General features: G+C 38.7%; 1 protein-coding gene across 1 annotated transcript in view; it reads left to right on the forward strand.

The window, feature by feature from the left end:
- The window catches only part of GABRG3 (gamma-aminobutyric acid type A receptor subunit gamma3), a 569,129-nt gene extending 552,320 nt beyond the window's left edge, over window positions 1-16,809 (forward strand). Inside the window, exons 7-10 of the mRNA XM_033190806.1 lie at window positions 2,616-2,768; window positions 11,056-11,252; window positions 11,555-11,614; window positions 16,171-16,809. Of these exons, the coding sequence (XP_033046697.1) occupies window positions 2,616-2,768; window positions 11,056-11,252; window positions 11,555-11,614; window positions 16,171-16,452 (692 nt within the window). The 3' untranslated portion in view covers window positions 16,453-16,809. The remainder of the gene's footprint in view (window positions 1-2,615; window positions 2,769-11,055; window positions 11,253-11,554; window positions 11,615-16,170) is intronic.
- The last annotated feature ends 2,902 nt before the right edge of the window (window positions 16,810-19,711 follow it).

Genomic DNA, 19,711 nt, shown 5'->3' on the forward strand with positions numbered 1-19,711 from the left:
GATGGATTTGCTATAATAAATTGTGCATCTTGTCTGGAGTTGTCTTTCTGTTTATCTTGTCAGTAATCTGCAATGGTGATAATTGAAATTATTCAACTCTTTGGATGTTCCATTTGGACTGTGCATAACTCCTAGGGTCATTTATTATGCTTTGTTTTTCTGTATATTAGCGTGTTTGTTTATTCCTCTAGGGTTTTGATTGCAATTTTTTGCAAAAACTTAATAGGCATTAAGAATCACACATAATTCAAATCACATTTCCTTAGGAAATGATGTAATTTTGGCATTCACATTACTTTAAAATATATACTTGTGCTCTTTTACTGCTGCAGGCTAATCATCCTAATTCCTTTGTACTGAAATACTAATTTGTTTAAATTTTTAAATGTTTCTTGGTAAATGGTATCAAAGTTGATGTTTCTATCAACAACTAAATATTGCTACAACAGAATATTTCATCCTGCAAAAATTTCTAATTTATTGGAAGCATAGTTTTCATCTGAGCCCAATACCATCTCCCTATCAATCTTTTAAGTAAAAATTGAACTTTGGGCTGGGCGTGGTGGCTCACACCTATAATCCCAGCATTTTGGGAGGCCGAGGCAGGTGGATCACCTGAGGTCAGGAGTTCAAGACCAGCCTGGCCAACATGGTGAAACCCCGTCTCTACTAAAAATACAACAACAAAAAGAATTAGCCAGACGTGGTGGCACATGCCTGTATCCCAGCTACTTGGGAGGCTGAGGCAAGAGAATTGCTTGAACCTGGGAGGCGGAAGTTGCAGTGAGCCAAGATTGCACCGTTTTCACTCTAGGCTGGGTGACAAGAGTGAAACTCTGTCTCAAAAAAAAAAAAAAAAAAAAAAAAAAAACGGGACTTCAGTGATAGTCTTTTCATTCAGCAAATATTAATTAATGTATTCTGGTTAGCCAACATGGGTCAACAAGAGAGACATATTCTATAAACCAACCAGTTTATTGGTTTTAAGAAAGCTACTATATCAGTAATTACAGAAACAAATCCATCCATTTACGGGAAGGTGTCAGGGAGACTTCCTGGGGCACTGAGAGATTTTTAAGCTAAATGATTGAATAGGAACTATCTAGATGTTGGGGAAAGAAAAAAAAAAAGAGCATGTTTGCAGATGGGAAGGGATTCAGAGGCATGTAGGGAAGGGTTTTGGCAAGTCTGAGGGTCTGGGCAGACCACATGCCAAGAGTGTAGAGAGCACAGGGCAAGGAGTGTTTAACGCAGAATGATATGGACCACACAAAAATGTCACAGTTGTACAAGGGCAGCTAATAAGGAGAAGGCTAAAAGGATACTTGTGTTTTAGAAAGTTCCTTTTGATGGCAGTAGGTAGAATGAATTAGAGCCAAAAGGACTGGTCATTAGGAGACAAGCTTGGATCTATGGGCAGAAGGTGGTAGCTTGGACTAGATGGGGAAATGATTTGGGAGGAATGGATCAGATAGAACCATTGAGAAGAGAAAAGGAGGAGTCAGAGGTGGCTTTTTGGTTTCCTCCTTGAACAAGTGAGAGACAGACCTGAAATAAGAGCAGTATTGGCATGGGAAGGTGATAGTTCAGTTCTGGACATGGTGGATTTCAGGCGCTGGATGGCTGAATCCAGCAGGCTAAAGGGGTGGAGGATTCAAATGGGGAGGATGAGGATGAGGAGGTGATCTCAGCAAGAGCTGGCCTGGACAAGAAATGAATGGAGATGGGGAGGATGAGGATGAGGAGGTGATCTCAGCAAGAGCTGGCCTGGACAAGAAATGAATGGAGATGGGGAGGATGAGGATGAGGAGGTGATCTCAGCAGGAGCTGGCCTGGGCAAGCAATGAATGGAGATGCTTTGGGGACAAAATGTATCTCCAATAACATCTGCATTGCTCCCAACTTCTTTATGGTGTGGCCCTGCTTTGGTAGAAGAGGGTGGAATGTCAGGAAAGGATCACTTCTGTTTGTTTCTGGGTTGGCACAACTTAAATCCTGGAGTTACAAAAGGATAAGATAAATATACATACATTAAGTAAAACAAAGTGCAAAGTTGATAAGCAAAACTTAATGATATAAGTAAATAAAAGGATAAGATAAATATACATAAAGTAAAACAAAGTGCAAAGTTGATAAGCAAAACTTAATGATATAAATAAATAAAAATATCAAATGGTTACACAAGTTTTTGTAAGATATGATAGCTTTGTTATTATTGGAAAAGCATCCCTTAAAATGACCCTGGGTCTGTTTGAGGGTTGAGTTTACCTATTACTCTTGAATTTAATCATACAACCTATGGAAGGACTCACGCAGTGATAGCTCATCAAGTCATGGCCTGTCATGGAAAAGATCTGCATGTGTTTTCACTGTATCCATGAATATGTTCGTTTTGTGCCCTTTACACTGACCGATTAAGTGCCTGGTACAGCCATGGATACTATGAAAATTAAATTTAAGAAAACCAGCATTTTGACCATTTCTTGATTTGATATTGTTGTAGTTGTGCATTTTTATCCAAGTCATTCATTTAACAAAATAAATTATAAAATTATTTTCCTGAATTATTTTTGATCCATCAAAGTTGTCTTAATTTTGACAATATTTTATTACAGGTGATTATGTTGTCATGACTATATATTTTGAATTGAGTAGAAGAATGGGATACTTCACTATTCAGACATACATTCCCTGTATACTGACTGTGGTTTTATCCTGGGTGTCATTTTGGATCAAAAAAGATGCTACACCAGCAAGAACAGCATTAGGTGAGTTTCAAAAAATCTCTTCCATAAATTTGTGTAATTTTAATACAGAAGCATTCATAAAAATGCCTTCAATGTAAAAAACTATTTAAATGTGAATGATCTAATTTGAGGGTTACTTGAACTGTGCTTAGACTTTTCTCTTAAGAAGCCAAGTGAGGCTATTCTTTCTCACAATGGGATTCTATGTGTGCTACATAAATCAAGATGGGGTAGGAGATTCAGAGTAAATAAATTGTGATAGTATCCTGTATCACAGGCTGATATGATCACCAAAACACAGGCACATCCCAGAACCTGTCAACTCAAAAGTCCCCCTACATTAATGTCAGGAAGCAGAATTTACCACACACCTCTGAGGACTGAGGACATAATATTGGTAAAAATATTTTATCAATAATTGAAGCTCTGCTTGTATATAGCAACTTTACCAGCAAACGAGAAAATGATCATTTTTTTCAGCTGTAAGCCACACACTAAACCTCAGTCTTTTCATGAATTTTTCTCTAGTTCCCAAAGTCTTCTTAATAAAACACTCTCTTTCAGTAGTTTTAGAACTGTGCAACCTATATTACGTCCGTTTTTCTTTCTGATAGGAATTTTGCTTAACTTTCAATGTTTTGATTTTTTGAAGACAGGTAATATATAAGACTGAATATAGAGATTGTTTTCCCCAAAAAAATTCCTATAGAAAAGAGGAAGCTGCCTCAATTTCAAATTTCTGCAACATCTCTCATATCTGCATTGTTATTTCTCTGTGTTTTTTAAAATTTGTGTGTTCAAGAACAAAGCACTGGGCTTGGGTAGACCGGGCCAAGAGATTAATTAGCCTGTAATATCCTCTACCTATACTAGTTTTGCATGCTTATAGAAAATACATGATAGAACTGTAGGCGAATCCACACAGATTTTGTGACTAACCCTTGGGATTATGGCTTAATGGTTACAAGTATTAGATGTCACTGTACACAAGACATCTAAAGATAAACTTCAAAGTGATATAATATATAACTATGTTTGTACAACTTGAGACTATGAAAATCCTACAGAGAATAGTTGTTCTGAGCTCAAGACACAGAAGCTAGAATTCCACAATGCGGTCAGATAATAAATTTATAGCCAGAAGAACTGAGGAACTTTATTAACAATAAGATATTTAGTGTTTAGTTGAGACACCAAAAAGTCTGTGCCTAGAAGTAAAGGGGGTACTCTAAATGTCCTTTAATGAAGCTTGAACCAAGCAATAACAAGATCAAGGAGAACCATCAGTAAATTTACTATTTGTCATAAGAATTCAAAGGGCTTCTTAAAAAGATAATATTGTGCAGATTTTTTAAATTATATGGAGTTATAATAAGAACTTATTAGACACTCTAAGATGTAGAAAAATGTGACCCATGATTACAAAGAAAGAAGGATTAATAAAAAGCAAAGAGAAGTCTAATGCTGACTCAGTAGCCATGGACTTTAACAACAGCTATTATAACAATGTCTGAGGACTTAAAGGACAATGTGATTTTAATTAATGAACAAATGAGTCAGCTCATCACAGAAAGTATATAAAAAGAAACTCTAGAATGAAATGTAGAATATCTTGATTGAAAAATTCACTAAACTTAAGAGCAGATTGAAGATGGCAGAAATAAAAGGTTATATAAAATTGAAGACCATCAGATGAAATTTATGTAATCTGAAGAACAAGGGAATGAAAAGATTAAAAGAAAGAATGTACCGGTGATCTGTGATACAATACGAATATGTATAACAAAACTATAACTGACTATAACTGAGGCGATAGTTAAAATCAGAATAATAAGAAAAAAAGAATGAGGAAAAATATTTTTGAAAAAATGTGGTTAAGAAATTCCAATGTTTGGTGAAAAATACCAGCCTACAAATTCAAACAGCTTAGTGAGATACAAGCAGGAGAAATACAAAGAAAAGCGTCATAGTCTAAATGATGACAATCAAAAATAAAGGGAACACTTGCAAGTATGTAAACAAAAATGTCCTGTCGTATGTGGAGGAGCAAAAATATAACTAACTGATTCTTCATGTGCAATAATGGAGACCAGAAGATAATTAATTGCTGTCTTTAAAGTATTGAAATTCTATATCCAAAGAAAATGTACTTCAAAAATTTCATCAGAATGAAGTTTTTTTAGATAAACAAAATCTGTGTTAATTTGTCACAGAAAATCTAAAACCATAGTAAAAATTCTAAAACAAACTAATTAGGTTAATAGAAATAATAAACAGAAAAAATGGATTTACAAGAAGTAATGAAGAACATCAGAAATGGTAAGCATGTGGTGAAAGTTTCAAAAACTAGTTTTCTATTTTTATTCTTTCAATTAAAGTCAAAATAATAATAATGCAAGATGAGACTTATGATATAAGAAACAATAAAATATAGGCCATAAATAGCAATGAGGTTAGGGGACATATGGAACCATGTTCCTATGTGGTACAAAAATGAGTACAGTAATACTAAAAAAATTCTAAGTAGATATGTTAAGAAATCTTATTGTAATCTGTTGAAAAAATATGAAAATATAATAAAAGGCATAGCTAAGAATTCAACATAGAAATAAGTAAGAACATATAATAATAATAAAAGGGTAAATTCAACAGAAAGAAAAGACTTTCATAAATGCACCTGTACCTAGTATTAGAGCTTCATATTAAAATAAACAAAAACTGAGAAGAGGATAAATTTTTAAAATCAATCACAGTTTGATATTTAAATATACTTCTAACAGCAGTGTACACAAACAAGCACATTTGTCCACTTATTTAAGTGATTAAACCAGTCAACAACCAAAAAGCCAGCAAAGGAATGGAGGAGCTGAACAACAATATCAATGTCTTTGGGCTACTGGATATTATAGAACTCTGCACCTAATAATTACATCATGAAAGTGAATTTCAATATCCACCTCCTGCCATGCACAAAAATTTACTTAAAATGGATTATACTCAAATGGTAAAACTAGAAATGTTAAATTTCTAGAAAAATGTTAGGATTATAATGTTAGATTAGATGGAGATTTCTCAGATCAGAAAGTGAATCTTAGGTGAGGAAAACTTTGAAACAGTTCTGACATGAGAATAAACTTGAATAGGTATTTCTTGTTGTTAGATAATACGAAACATCCTGAAGATTCATTGGTTAGGTAAAATAAATACTTTTTCCAATGAATAGCATCTTTCTCCTCTTTTTATGCATTTGATGTGCAGAAGTTTTAATTTCATTTATTAATCTTTATATTAATGTTTTTGTTCTAAATGTGTTGTAAGTATGGCTACTTTAAAGATTTCATATGTAATATTTTAGTCTGATAAAATAATACCAGAAATGTCCAGGATACAGTAAAATATCATTCATGATATCAAAAAGAAAATGCCAGTATCAAGATGACAGTTGTTGGAATTATCTGATTAGGATTTTAACATATCAGTCATAAATGTGCTTCAATGAGCAAATGCACACATGCTTCAACTAAATGAAAAAAAGAAAAGCTCCACAAAGAAATAGAGGATATAAAGAAGAACTCAGTGGAATTTTTAGCACTGAAAAATACAATGCCAAAATGAAAAGCTCACTGGATGTGCTTAACAAAAGAAGAAAAGACAGGAAAGAATCAGTGAACCGTGAGATAGAACAACAAAAATTAACCAATCTGAGCAACAGAGAGGAAATATATTGAAAATAATAATCAACTGAGTTTAGGGATATCTCCAAATGTTGACACATGTTAGAGAGGGAAATGATCCAACATTTGTGTCATTGAAGTTCCAGAAAAAAGAGAAATAGAATAAGACTAAAAAAAAGTATTCAAAGAAACAATGGATAAAAAATACTCAAATTTGCCAAAAGGCATAAATCTAGAGATCCAAGAAGCTGAATTAATCCCAAATAGGTTAAATCCAAAGAATGTTAGGTAAAGACACATCCTAATCAAACTCTTAAAAACTGAAGAAAAATTCTTGAGAGTAGCAAAGAAACATGTCGCCTTGCCTATAAAGAAAAAACAAGTTGGATCATAATGGATTCTCATCCAAACCATGGAGGCAAGAAGGAAGTGGCACAGCACTTTTTAATGCTGAATAGAAAGAGTAGTCAACCCAGAATTCTATACCCAGTGAGAGTATCTTTTAAGAAAGGAGAAATCCATTCTCGTGCTAAGAAGAACAAAGAGAATTTGTCACTAACAGATGTCCCCTAAAATAATGGCTAATGGAATTTCTTGAAATAGAAAATGATGAGAAGAATTTTTTAACAAAAGAAAGGAAGAAAAAACACAAAAAGTGAAAATGTGGGTAAGTAAAATGGACTTTCCTTTGCCTTTTGAGTTTTCTAAATTACTTATAATGGTTGAAGCAAAAAATCATAATGCTACTTGATGTAGCTATTAAACTAATTAAAGGAAATATTTTTTTTTTTTTTTTTAGGTCTTAATTCCTCATCAGCATGATGATTATGTTGCTGATAATCTCTAGGGTCTTTCTCAGCTTTAAATTTCTTTTTTTTTTTTTTTTTTTTATTTATTATACTTTAAGTTCTAGGGTACATGTGCATGACGTTTATATCATGTATAACTCCCCAATGCAATCCCTCCCTCCTCCCCCCTCCCCATGATAGGCCCCAGTGTGTGATGTTCCCCTTCCCGAGTCCAAGTGATCTCATTGTTCAGTTCCCACCTATGAGTGAGAACATGCGGTGTTTGGTTTTCTCTTCTTGTGATAGTTTGCTAAAAATGATGGTTTCCAGCTGCATCCATGTCCCTACAAAGGACGCAAACTCATCCTTTTTGATGGCTGCATAGTATTCCATGGTGTATATGTGCCACATTTTCTTAATCCAGTCTGTCACAGATGGACATTTGGGTTGATTCCAAGTCTTTGCTATTGTGAATAGTGCCGCAATAAACATACGTGTGCATGTGTCTTTGTAGTAGAGTAATTTATAATCCTTTGGGTATATACCCAGTAGTGGGATGGCTGGGTCATATGGTACATCTAGTTCTAGATCCTTGAGGAATCGCCATACTGTTTTCCATAATGGTTGAACTAGTTTACAATCCCACCAACAGTGTAAAAGTGTTCCTATTTCTCCACATCCTCTCCAACACCTGTTGTTTCCTGACTTCTTAATGATTGCCATTCTAACTGGTGTGAGATGGTATCTCATTGTGGTTTTGATTTGCATTTCTCTGATGGCCAGTGATGATGAGCATTTTTTCATGTGTCTGTTGGCTGTATGGATGTCTTCTTTTGAGAAATGTCTGTTCATATCCTTTCCCCACTTTTTGATGGGGTTGTTTGTTTTTTTCTTGTATATTTGTTTGAGTTCTTGGTAGATTCTGGATATTAGCCCTTTGTCAGATGAGTAGGTTGCAAAAATTTTTTCCCATTCTGTATATTAAAATCAAGGAAGAGTAAGGGGAACTAAGGTTTCTACATTTCATTCAAACTGGTAAAATGATAATATGATAAATTATGTATTTGTAATACTGGAAGAATCACTAAAAAGGCCACAAAGAGTGATGTGCCTCAAAAACACTGTAGATAAAGCAAAATCAAATTCTAAAATATGTTGAGATAACCTATATAAAGGCAGGAAAAAGAAAACAAGATATTATAAAGGAACAAACAAACAGGAAACACAACATAAAATGGAATCATTACATCTTAAATATTAATAATTACTTTCAATGTAAATTGCTGGAACATACCAGTGAAAAAACAGAAGTTAGCAGAGAGGATTAAAAAAATAAAGCATGACCCAGCTACAATGTGTCTCCAAGAAAGTCACTTGAAATAGGATGATATTGTTACACTGACATGAATGTTCATGTAATCACCAAGAACTGGACACAACCAAAATATCCCTCAACAATTGAATGGCTAACGAAACTATGGAACACCCAAGCCATGATATACTACTCAGCAGTAGGAAAGAACAAACTATTGATGCAGCAGCAGTTAAATGTGTTAATGGCATTGTGCTGAGTGAAAAAAAAAAAAAAAAGCCAGTGTCAAAAAGCGTTATTATAGTTTGTGTTTAAATTAGGAGGTTTACTTCTGACTGTAGTAAGATGCCAGCATTTATATTCACTCATCCCTCCAAGGTCAAGAAGAAAGTTTTTCTAGGATTCTGTGAGACCAGGATCATCCCCAAAGCATCCTATATGTAATAGACTCAGCTGAGATAACCTTCCTGAACTCCCTTGGGCTTTCCCCGAAGAGGAGGTCATGCCAACAGGTGTTTGTGCAGAGCACCCTTCTTTACTAGGTAGCTTAGACCCCTAAACTAAATAGAAATGCCTAAGCTTTATTTTTCTTCAGGGTGTATAGTTTCAGGGTGGGTGTGGAAGTGGGGAGGATAAAGCACACGGCCACTGTCTACCTCTGGAATACAGGCCACTCATGACAACTGATGGACAAGGTCTATGGAAATTGCAGACGCAAACAATTTGTATTTCTATTGAAATAGAAACTAAGATTTTGAACTTCTTAGACATGATGTGGTCACATTTTTAAAAGTTGATTTGGATGTTTATTAAAGGAGGATAATAGCTTCCAGCTTGATCCATGTCCCTGCAAAGGACATGACCTCATTCTTTTTTACGATTGCATAGTATTCCCTGGGGAAGAACATTAGGGAAAACAGCTAATGCATGCTGGGCTTAATACCTAGATGATGGGTTGATAGGTGCAGCAAACCACCATGGCACACGTGTATCTATGTAATAAACATACACATTCTGCACATGTACCCTGGAACTTAAAAAATATAAATAAAATAAAATAATTTTTTCAAAATATCTTTTTCCATAAAACTACATCTGATGTAAGTATAGACTTTTCTGGTTTACACAGCATTTTTACATGAAATTTTACCATCTATATTAAAGAATACCTGGCATTCTGTTTTCACTGCACAAGTTAAGGAAAATGATTCAAGATGGTAAGTGGCTTCTCATGGCCAAATGCTGAGCAGGCCCAGAGCAAGGTGGAGGGCTTGGACTTTCAGGTGATATTCTTTACAGCTCAACAAGCTGTCCACCCCGTGCTTTGAGACTCATTCTCCACCTGGCCCTGGCAGAACTGCCTTGAGCAGGTGCAGGGAGGAACTAAACAGAGGCTGTAATGCTGCAACAAAGGTGTAATGTGTCCTCATCTGTCCTGTGTACCTATTCTCTGACTAGTACTGTGATGCAGATATTTTACTGTATTCCCATTGAGCTACAGAGGTGGTGACTATTAAAATTCAGATTCCTGTGATTTAGGGGTTCATGAATGTGGGGTCACTAACCTGCCCTGTCTAGTAGTTCTGACAGGTCCTGATTTCTTGGGGAGTTCACCCACAGGAGAGTCAGTCTTAGCCTGTTTCACACGATAATCGCTCTTCTTCATTTTATTCTTGTGTTCAACAGCCTCCATGTCTTTTTTCATGTTTTCCCTTCTAAGCTATCCATCTCACGTGTGTCTGTGTCTCTTTTCTGAATGTTTTCCACAATATTTGATTAAACATCTAGTGTTGACCCATGCATATGAAATAGTCGAAGTCAAACCAACATTGAGTGTTACCAATTAATTGATTCATTTGATGTAAAGCATTCATTTAAATGCCTCAAATGTGCTAGCGTCTGTGCTGGAGGACAGGCAAAGACAAGTAAGGGACTGTTTTTGTCTTAAAGGCCACACTATCTAGGAGACAGATACATAAAGACATATGTGATTCCCTGTGATAATGAAAACAAACAAACAAAAAAAGCTGAGCTATGTAGAAGGTACAGGGATACTGCAGATGTGCATGTTGTCAGCTCTGCCGGGAGGGCAAGAGTGGAGCTGGGTCTTCAAGAATAGTGAGGGTTTTCAAACTGGGGAGGTGAGGAGAAGAAAGAAATAAAAGGATTTAGCTGCACAGAAGTGTGAGATGTGGAACAGCAGGGAATAGATAGGACTGCAAAAAGAGCATCGATGTTAAAAATTGCTTAAAAGGCAAAATGTCCAACAATGAGAGAATTACTGAATAAATTGAAAGGTGTTCACTTGATTCAGGCACTTGAGTGTTATTGTGAAGACTCTAATCAGAAATTTCATGGAAACATTGCTTATGAAATTGTGTGGACATTAAAATTCAAAGTAACATTACATGAGTTACGCAGCATCAGGGATTCCTGTAAGGCAGCCGTGCTGGGGTGGAGGGATGTGGGTGACGGTCTGGGATTCCTGTTGCATGTTGCATCCTTTTACAACATGCTACCTGTCCCCTGTGCAGGCATCACCACGGTGTTGACCATGACCACCCTGAGCACCATCGCCAGGAAGTCCTTGCCGCGCGTGTCCTACGTGACCGCCATGGATCTCTTTGTGACCGTGTGCTTCCTGTTTGTCTTCGCCGCGCTGATGGAGTATGCCACCCTCAACTACTATTCCAGCTGTAGAAAACCAACCACCACGAAGAAGACGACATCGGTGAGCTGCAGGAGCAAAAGTTCTCTGGGAGGTAACGGGGGCGCTGTTTGAGATGAGTGTGTGCCTAAATGCAGTTGTGTTCCTAAGGATCGTATAAAGCATGATGTACATACCCAATTCAACAAGACTTTTCTAAACCAGACAGGGATTCTGAAGATGTGACTGTGACTCTAAGAGCTCTCTTGTGTCACTTACCAGTGACGTGGTTTGGTTTAGTCATACCCTAAAGGTTGCTCTTAAGAGTGATCTTGGATGCAAATGTTCATGACAGTTTCCTAGTTATTTTTCTTCTTTTCTTGTAGTTACTACATTCAGATTCCTCAAGATGGATTCCGGAGAGAATAAGCCTACAAGCCCCCTCCGTATGTATAGCATTGCAGGTGTCAATATTTCTGAGAACTTTCGCTAAACTAACATTGCATTTGAAAGGTAGATTGCTGTTGATGCATGCGTGTATTGAAGACCAAGGAGTGATGCACATGCTGGCTTCAAAAATGTGTTTAGTATTAGGTTAAAAATCCAACTCTGACAATTTGGAAATTAGAGGAGAAAAGTAATCATAATCCTTCCACATGGGGATTAGTGTATGGCATATATAGTTCTTTTTTAGCCATTCCAATAATATATGTTCATGCATTTTAGCAAAACTGAATTATGATCTTTTTATAGCCTCTTTGATAACTCAAAAATAGGTACTTACATGTACTTAAGTTTTGTGCCACAAATATTATTTTATAGGATCCTTGTAATGATCATATCCTATGTTCATGATTGAGGCACAGACAGTCGTGGCAGGACACTGACTGGGCTCATCCACATTTTTCACTTGCATTTACGTTCTTATCACTACCAATTTGTATTTACCTGTGACTGTTTGCTTGGTTCTACATTCCCAGGAGCAGAACGTTTGCGCAGAGGGGTTGCATGGTCTTTGGTCGTTGCCACATGGCGCTGTACCAGCTCCACCAGCAACGCCGGACACCTCATCCCAAACTTTCCGTGCGTTCAGTTTGACAGTCAAGCAGGAAAATGAGCTCTGCAAACTGTTCTCACTGGCATTTATTTGACTATTGACAATATTGTCACTTGTTTATTTTTGATTTGCATTTCTATTTTCATGAATTGCTTTTGAATTTTTTTAACTTTTATTAGTATTTTAAAGTAGAAACTTGACCATGGTGTATATGTTACATATTATATAAATTGTATTTTATAAAATATATAATTTAGATAGTCACATATAGAATATATTCATGGTATTGTTTGTCATGTAGTTTTTACTCCAACTTGAATTGGCAACATTGCCACTATCCTATTTTGTGCCTTTTTCTGTGTGTGTTATTTTGTTTCATGTGGTCAAATCTGTCACTGTTTTCTTTTGTAGTTTCTGCTTCTTGTGTTCTGCTTTGGAAGGTCCTTCCTACCCTCAAAATGATGACCCCCCTCACTTTCTTTTGAGCACTATGCTTGACATTATGTTCTCTGTGCTTTCATGTATCAACTCACTTTATTCTCATAACAAACCTTTCTACAAATCAGAAAATTGAAGTGTGGATAAATTAAGCCCTGTAAATACTGACCAAGGTTTGACAATTTAAAAACAAATTTGTTACATTTAACTATTAACAAGTCTGAATTTCCTTTGGCTAGAGGTAAGAATGTAGCTTTATTGAAAAACCCGAGAAATATATTTTTAAATTAATGATGCGAACTACAACTTTTATCATATAACAACTTTTTTTTGCAATCATGTTTATTCCTTTATACGTATGTATACTAATTACAATTTACTAATTACATCAAATGTTTCAAACCCACCCATAAGCTGCAGGTGGTTTGCTACTTGCTAATTAAGACCTCATATGCAGCGCACTTCCGGCCCATTGTCAGGAGACCACAGTTATCTGCACTCTGCAAGTGTGGATCGTGGGAGTTCTTCCAAAAAGTTTGTGGGCAAATCACTGTTACAGCTGCAGGAAGCCACAGCGATCGTACAGATTTTGCCAGCAAATGCTTCCAAATGCCGTGGGACCAAAACAGAGGGGAGAGGGGAAGGGTGCAATCATCACACATAGCCAGGACCTGGGTGTTGAAAGCAGGAAATATTGACATCTTTAGTACAGAAGTGATGTTGCCAAAAAAAGAAACAAGTCCTTTAACACACAGAGAAAAAGGTATCACACAATGAACAGAAAAAAATTTTTAAAGAAAGAAAAAGTTGGAAAGTGTAATGACCTTAAAGAAAGTACAAAGAAAAATAATTCAGACAGAAAGGGTGCCAGGCCTGGTGAGAAGACACAGCCAGAGACCTGCAGCAAGAATAACGCTAAGCCAAAGAAAAAGGAAGCCTGTCCTCTGCTGAGTGAGAACTGTCAACTTCCCAGCTCTGTTCTGAAAGGTCGGTCTGCAAGCCGTAGGCTAGTGAAGGAGCCACCGTTACCCATATGAAGAAGCAGAAAAGAGCAGCCTCTGAGTGATAGGGGATGGGCCAGGCTCTGTGAACAGTCACACGTGTGGCTTGGGGTGAGCTGTTCTAGTTGCTCAGTTTCCCTTTCCTCATGTGTCAAATGCAAGGCTGAGGAACTCCACATGTGCCCAGGAAGCACGGTGCTCCGTGACACTCACAGGGCTGTGCTACACACACAGACAAAACAGGAGGGAGTCGGGGACCCAGCTAGGCCAAAGAGGACTTCGGGGAATTGTTAATTAAAATCTCTATCTTGGGCATCATTTGAAATTTTCATGACTAATGAGACAGAGGCAAGTCAAGAAGTTCTTAAGCTATTTAGGGCTCTTAACATCTTACATTTTGCTCCAACCTTATAAAATGGAATTTGTTTCGTTTCAAAGCAGTGACCTATGAAGACATAATAAGAGCCATTTTTAATATTGTAAATATGATCTCTAGGTGTTTTTTGGTTCCCTAAATGGAGTGAAATGGAGGTTTCTCTTCTCCAGAAACCATCCTGCTGCCCTGCCTGAGACCTCCAAGGTTGCCCTTTAGATCTCTGGTGAGCCATCCCCACATCAGCAGAGCCTTCTGCCTCCCGGTCTGAGCCAGAATCTTGCTGTGGGGCTGCCCTGCCTTGCAACGACCAGGCTTCTCCTCTCTGTCTCCGGTAGCCCCCAGTCCCATCCACATAGCAAGAGACTACACAGAGGAATGGGCTTGAAACAATGAGTGGATGAATGTCTGGCTGATCACTGTCAAAGCACACGTGTAGGAAACTTTTATTGCAATTGTTTGTTAATAAAGGCAGATGTTTCCACTGGAGCTTGTCAAAAAGAGGCAGATCCCTTCAATGTAGTGGGGTAGAGGCAGGGAACTGCTATGTTTTAGCAAACCCCTGGTGATGTTTACACCCACTCAGGACAAAGAACATTAACCTAGAAGAGACGTATCCACATGAGGCCCATAGAGACAGTGGGACTTTTATTTCTGCCTATTCATCAGGATTGCGGATGAGGAGGAGGGTGGGCAGCCGCACCATGAGGCCCCACTGGTAGCAGAGGGTGGTGGTCACATGTGAGGAGCAAGCAACGCCCTGTGAACATGTGGTCCAGGCCATCCTGCTTTAGGTCTGTCCTCACACACACATGCTTCCCATTGACAAGAACGCACCAAAGGCTGTAAGAACCACCTCTGAGTGACCGACTGACACTTTCACCTGTCTCCAGTTTATGACCCCAAAATTATGAGCATGTCCAATCAAACTGAGGCCCAAAAGGAGGCGGGAAGCAGCGCCATGTGTTCGTGTAATCATATTTTTGGGTGAAAGTATAAGAGGTTGTCACGATGCTTTCTAATGAATTCCGAGTGGCCTCTGTCCCAGCAGTGTGCCACACCCAGGCAAAGGCCCTCGCCAAGAGGCCCACTGAGAAGGGTTCCCTCTCCACCTCCTCCTTGGCATCAGCCTCCACGGCTGCCAGTGGCATATGCCCATCTCTGATCTGCCAGCACAGATAAACCAAAGCAGACAGGCAAACATGCTGTTTAGTTCTCTTCCATTATTCCGTCCAATTTAGAAAGGGATCCCTGTAACGGAATTCAATGTAGTGCACACTTCATAGTTTTTCGGAAGAGCTCAGCCTCTGTCTGAAGAATTGACAAGTCTATCTGCAGCCATGTCTCAGGGTTAGGAGTGACTCTTCTCATTGAGGAGTGAAGAGTATGTTGCTCTCTCTCCTTTATCTGCCCCACTTGGACTTTTCCATGTCAGGAGAAGGGCTTGGGAAGTAGAAAAGAAAGCATTGTAGGTGGGCACGTGTTTGGTTATGCTTCTTAAGAGGGTAAGCAGTATCCAGCCCCTCACACTGAAAGCCCACTTTCACCGAATCACATGGGACATGAGGATCCTCTCGTCATTCCTGCACGTCATACCTTTCACTATTCACTAATTGGAAAAGAAGTAACCTATTTGTCTCTCACCACTTCAGTATACGTACCGTTTCACATTTAAGGGATAAATATATTATACGTCCATACTTACTACAAATCCACAGAAAAGTAGGCAGAATAGGGACTTCAAATGACTAATACACATTTTAAAATATGCTTAACCTTCTTCATGAATAATCCGGGAAACACAAGATTTGAAACTGCAATGCAATTTTCCTTGCATTAGAATTGAAGACGGGGGTCTCCTCTCTTGGCTTTTGAGCCCCCCCTCCCTCTGTCTCTGTACAGGGAAGCTTCTTCCTTTCTTCCTTCTTGCCAATTAAACTCTCTGCTCCTTTAAAAAAAAAAAAAAAAGGGACCGACTCTCTCCAGCGTTGGGGGAACTGTGAGGGATGGGCAGGCCCACTCATCCTCTTTAGCTATAGGAGACAGATGTAATATGAACCGATTGCTTCACACACCTCAGGGTGTTTTTATTGCATTTTACGATGGGTGTTGTGTGATTCTTGTTGCCTGCAGAACTATTCCCTCCTGGACATGAGGCCACCACCACCTGCGATGACCACGTTAAACAATTCCGTTTACTGGCAGGAATTTGAAGATACCTGTGTCTATGAGTGTCTGGATGGCAAAGACTGTCAGAGCTTCTTCTGCTGCTACGAAGAATGTAAATCAGGATCCTGGAGAAAAGGGCGTATTCACATAGACATCCTGGAGCTGGACTCGTACTCCCGTGTCTTTTTCCCCACGTCCTTCCTGCTCTTTAACCTGGTCTACTGGGTCGGATACCTGTATCTCTAAGCGTTGCTCATGGTGAAGAGTGGAGAGCATTTGGTACACACTCGACCTTCTGTCGCCCGCAGACCAGTAGTGACCATCGGGAGTAGCAAGGAAGGACACTGCTCAGTGTATCTTGTTAAAAATGACCTTTCAGCAACACAGGAAGTACCGGCAAAGGTTTCTATTATGTATTTTACACACACACACACACACACACACACGCGCGCGCGCGCGCGCGCTAATTGAGTTTTAAAGTAATATTCTTGCTGATCCCTACTGAATTGTAGCTTGGTGTTGTTTCTGAATGGTTTATGGATATTGGAAGCAGCTGCTGATTACCCTTGCCAAGAAATCTGTAAAACGTGCAAGTGAATGTCTAAGATGCTCTCTCAGGCCCCTAGTCCTTCTGTATCTTTCCTTCGCAGCCCTGGGTGTAGCAGCGCTCACGAGTGTTGAATCACCCCTGGCCGAGACCCACTCCTGCTGGCTCAGCCTGGGCTCTCTGTGCTCCAGTGTCAACAGCAGCGGGTTCCAACCCCAGTCTCCTTTCTCTGTGGCCTCTCTGGTTCCAATACCATTGCTGTTAGCTGGCACCCCTTTACCTAATAACCTCGTTCTAGGCCTGGGGAGAGTACACTCGCATTGTCCACGGTTTCCATTGGAGGAGAAAATAAGACTTTCAAAATGCTCATGTTGTTGGGGTCAAAGATGATTATCTCTGAACATCAGAAGGTTATTACTTTAATCAAACTTACTGAGAGTCAACAATATTTGAACCTTGGGTTCTTGGACTAGTTCAACAACATTTCACCTTAAGAGCTGTTTTTAACTAGACCAAGGCTCAACCCGAGTATGTGTCCAGCTTATGTTATATTATTATAGGTTCAGTAATTGTCTTCATTTTGCAAAGAAAGGTATACAGTGAACACAACCTGTTATCTTGAAGACATACGCCAGAGTGTGAAAGACATAGATACAATTTTATTTTTATTTATTTTTTTTTTTTTTGAGACAAGAGTCACACTCTGTCGCCTGGCCAGGCTGGAGTGCAGTGGCACCATCTTGGCTCACTACAACCTCCACCTCCCATGTGCAAGCAATTCTCCTGCCTCAGCTTCCCAAGTAGTTGGGACTACAGGTGCACACTACCACACTCAGCTAATTTTTTTTTTTTTTTTTTTTAGTAGAGACGGGGTGGTTTCACCATGTTGGCCTGGCTGGTCTCAAACTCCTGACCTCAGGTGATCTGCCCGCCTCAGCCTCCCAAAGTGCTAGGATTACACACGTAAGCCACCATGCCTGGCCAAAATTTAAAAAAAAAAAAAAAATTAGTGAATATTGATTTTCAACTCAAACCAACTTTAGATGCAAAAAAATGGGCAATGGTGATCATCAAGTACATATTTTGATGAATAAGCTTATTTTATACTTTGAAATATGGATACATAGCAAAATCCCAAAGAAAAAATATCCCCCAATCAATACTCTTTTGATATTTTTATAACACAAAACCAACTTGCTTCTCGCTGTTAGGTCTTTGTTATAACTGGACGCCAGTGTGAACTGCAGAAGACTCTTTTGAAACTTCTCACTAATAGGCAAAACACAAGTCCTATCAGTTAGTTAATAATGCTTTTGCATTATTAAAATTCTGAACCAGTCTCTGTGCGTCTCATCTTTCTCACACAGAAAACTGAACTCATTTCACCTAGAAACCATAATTTTAAAAATTATCGATTGTGCATACCATAATTACTCAGAAAAATAAAATATTTTGCAAAGAAAGTATAGAAAAGTATCAGTTTCACACAATTTCCTGGATGTATACCAGACACAGAAGATGGGAGCAGAAGAGGCCAGAAAAAGTGAAATTAGATTCATCTGCTTATTCCTATTAAGATTGTTGCATATTAAATGGATGCAAATATATAGATATATGATGACCCAATTTCCAAAGATGGAATCTATACAGCATGAGACATTCAAACCCATTGTTTCTCTCCCTGTCAACTCTCTGCCTTTCGGGTTGGTAGTTACTACATAAGCCACAAGCCAACTGGCTTCAATTTAGCGAATTCAGTTTTAAAAATCAAAGAATATTTGTGGAGAAACAGGTTGACAATACTGTCTTAGATGAAATGTCTCCTCTATTGGACAGTTTCACTCTCTGGTACTCTAGTTCTGTCTCTCGGACATAAGCAGGCCCCAGCCTTGGCAGAGGCAGTCTGCAGGGACCCTGACCCTGACCAAAGGAATCCAGGTCACACCACGGCACTGAGCACCAAGGGAAGGTGGCCCCAGGGCAGTCTTAAGACACAATGTCCAACCTTATGAATGGGTAATTTCTAACAAGCTGAAGAACTGCAACCCGCTACATTGTAAAAGAAGTTCTGAAGAGAACTGAATTTTCTAGAAAAATTCTTACTGGGAAGAAAATAACCTAAAACAACTTTTTATAACATAGATTTGTTTGATTTTATCTTAAAAGAATTTTACTGATGCCTTGTGTTTCAAAACCACTCAATATTTGGATATTGTTAGCAATCCTCCTGAAATTTTACACGTAGGATAAATACACCAATAACCTCAGTTTTCTGAATCCAGCCATTCTCTTCTTCCCAACCCCAGCAGCCCTCCTGATCAAAACAGATGAGTTCAGCACTCCTTTTCTAGGAAGGAGAGCCTTCAGCTCAAGAAAGTCCAATGGATTTCACTAACTGAGCATCATAGTGTGGATTCCTGCATATATAGCAGGCTTCCCACTAGGGGGTCTCAATGAAAAGAGCTAAAGCACTCCCTAAGAGCATGTCCATGCCGGGTTCTCCGCAGGCTTGCATAATTCAAGTTCTCTGTATCAGTCTCAGCTCCTGAGATGAGCCTTTTCAGTCCACGATGAGGGAGAGATGCATGTGCCTTGGTGAGGTGCAGAGCTCAGGGGCTTTTAAATCATGTACATGTTTACTGTCTAGAGGAAGGAGAGGAGCAGTGTGGGGACAGTGGGAGGGAAGTACACTTTCTTTCATTAAAGACTCTCCTTTGCCAGGACGCCTTATCAGGAGGGACACAATTGCACGGGGTGTAAGGCTGCTTTGCACAGCTAAGCCCCAGCCTGCTTTGCATGTAGAATTGGGGAATATTTGGGGTGGAAGTCTGAGTGATTTGCATTCCAAAGGTGCTACTGTGTTTCTCACTTTCAGAAATACTCTAAGTTGAGGAGATGACAGTTCTGTATTTTGACATGGAGTCCAAATTTCTGACCACTGTGGATCACGCTTAAAAC

This window comes from Trachypithecus francoisi, unplaced genomic scaffold (assembly GCF_009764315.1).
Source record: "Trachypithecus francoisi isolate TF-2019V2 unplaced genomic scaffold, Tfra_2.0 Lachesis_group3, whole genome shotgun sequence".
NCBI classification, from domain to species: domain Eukaryota; kingdom Metazoa; phylum Chordata; class Mammalia; order Primates; family Cercopithecidae; genus Trachypithecus; species Trachypithecus francoisi.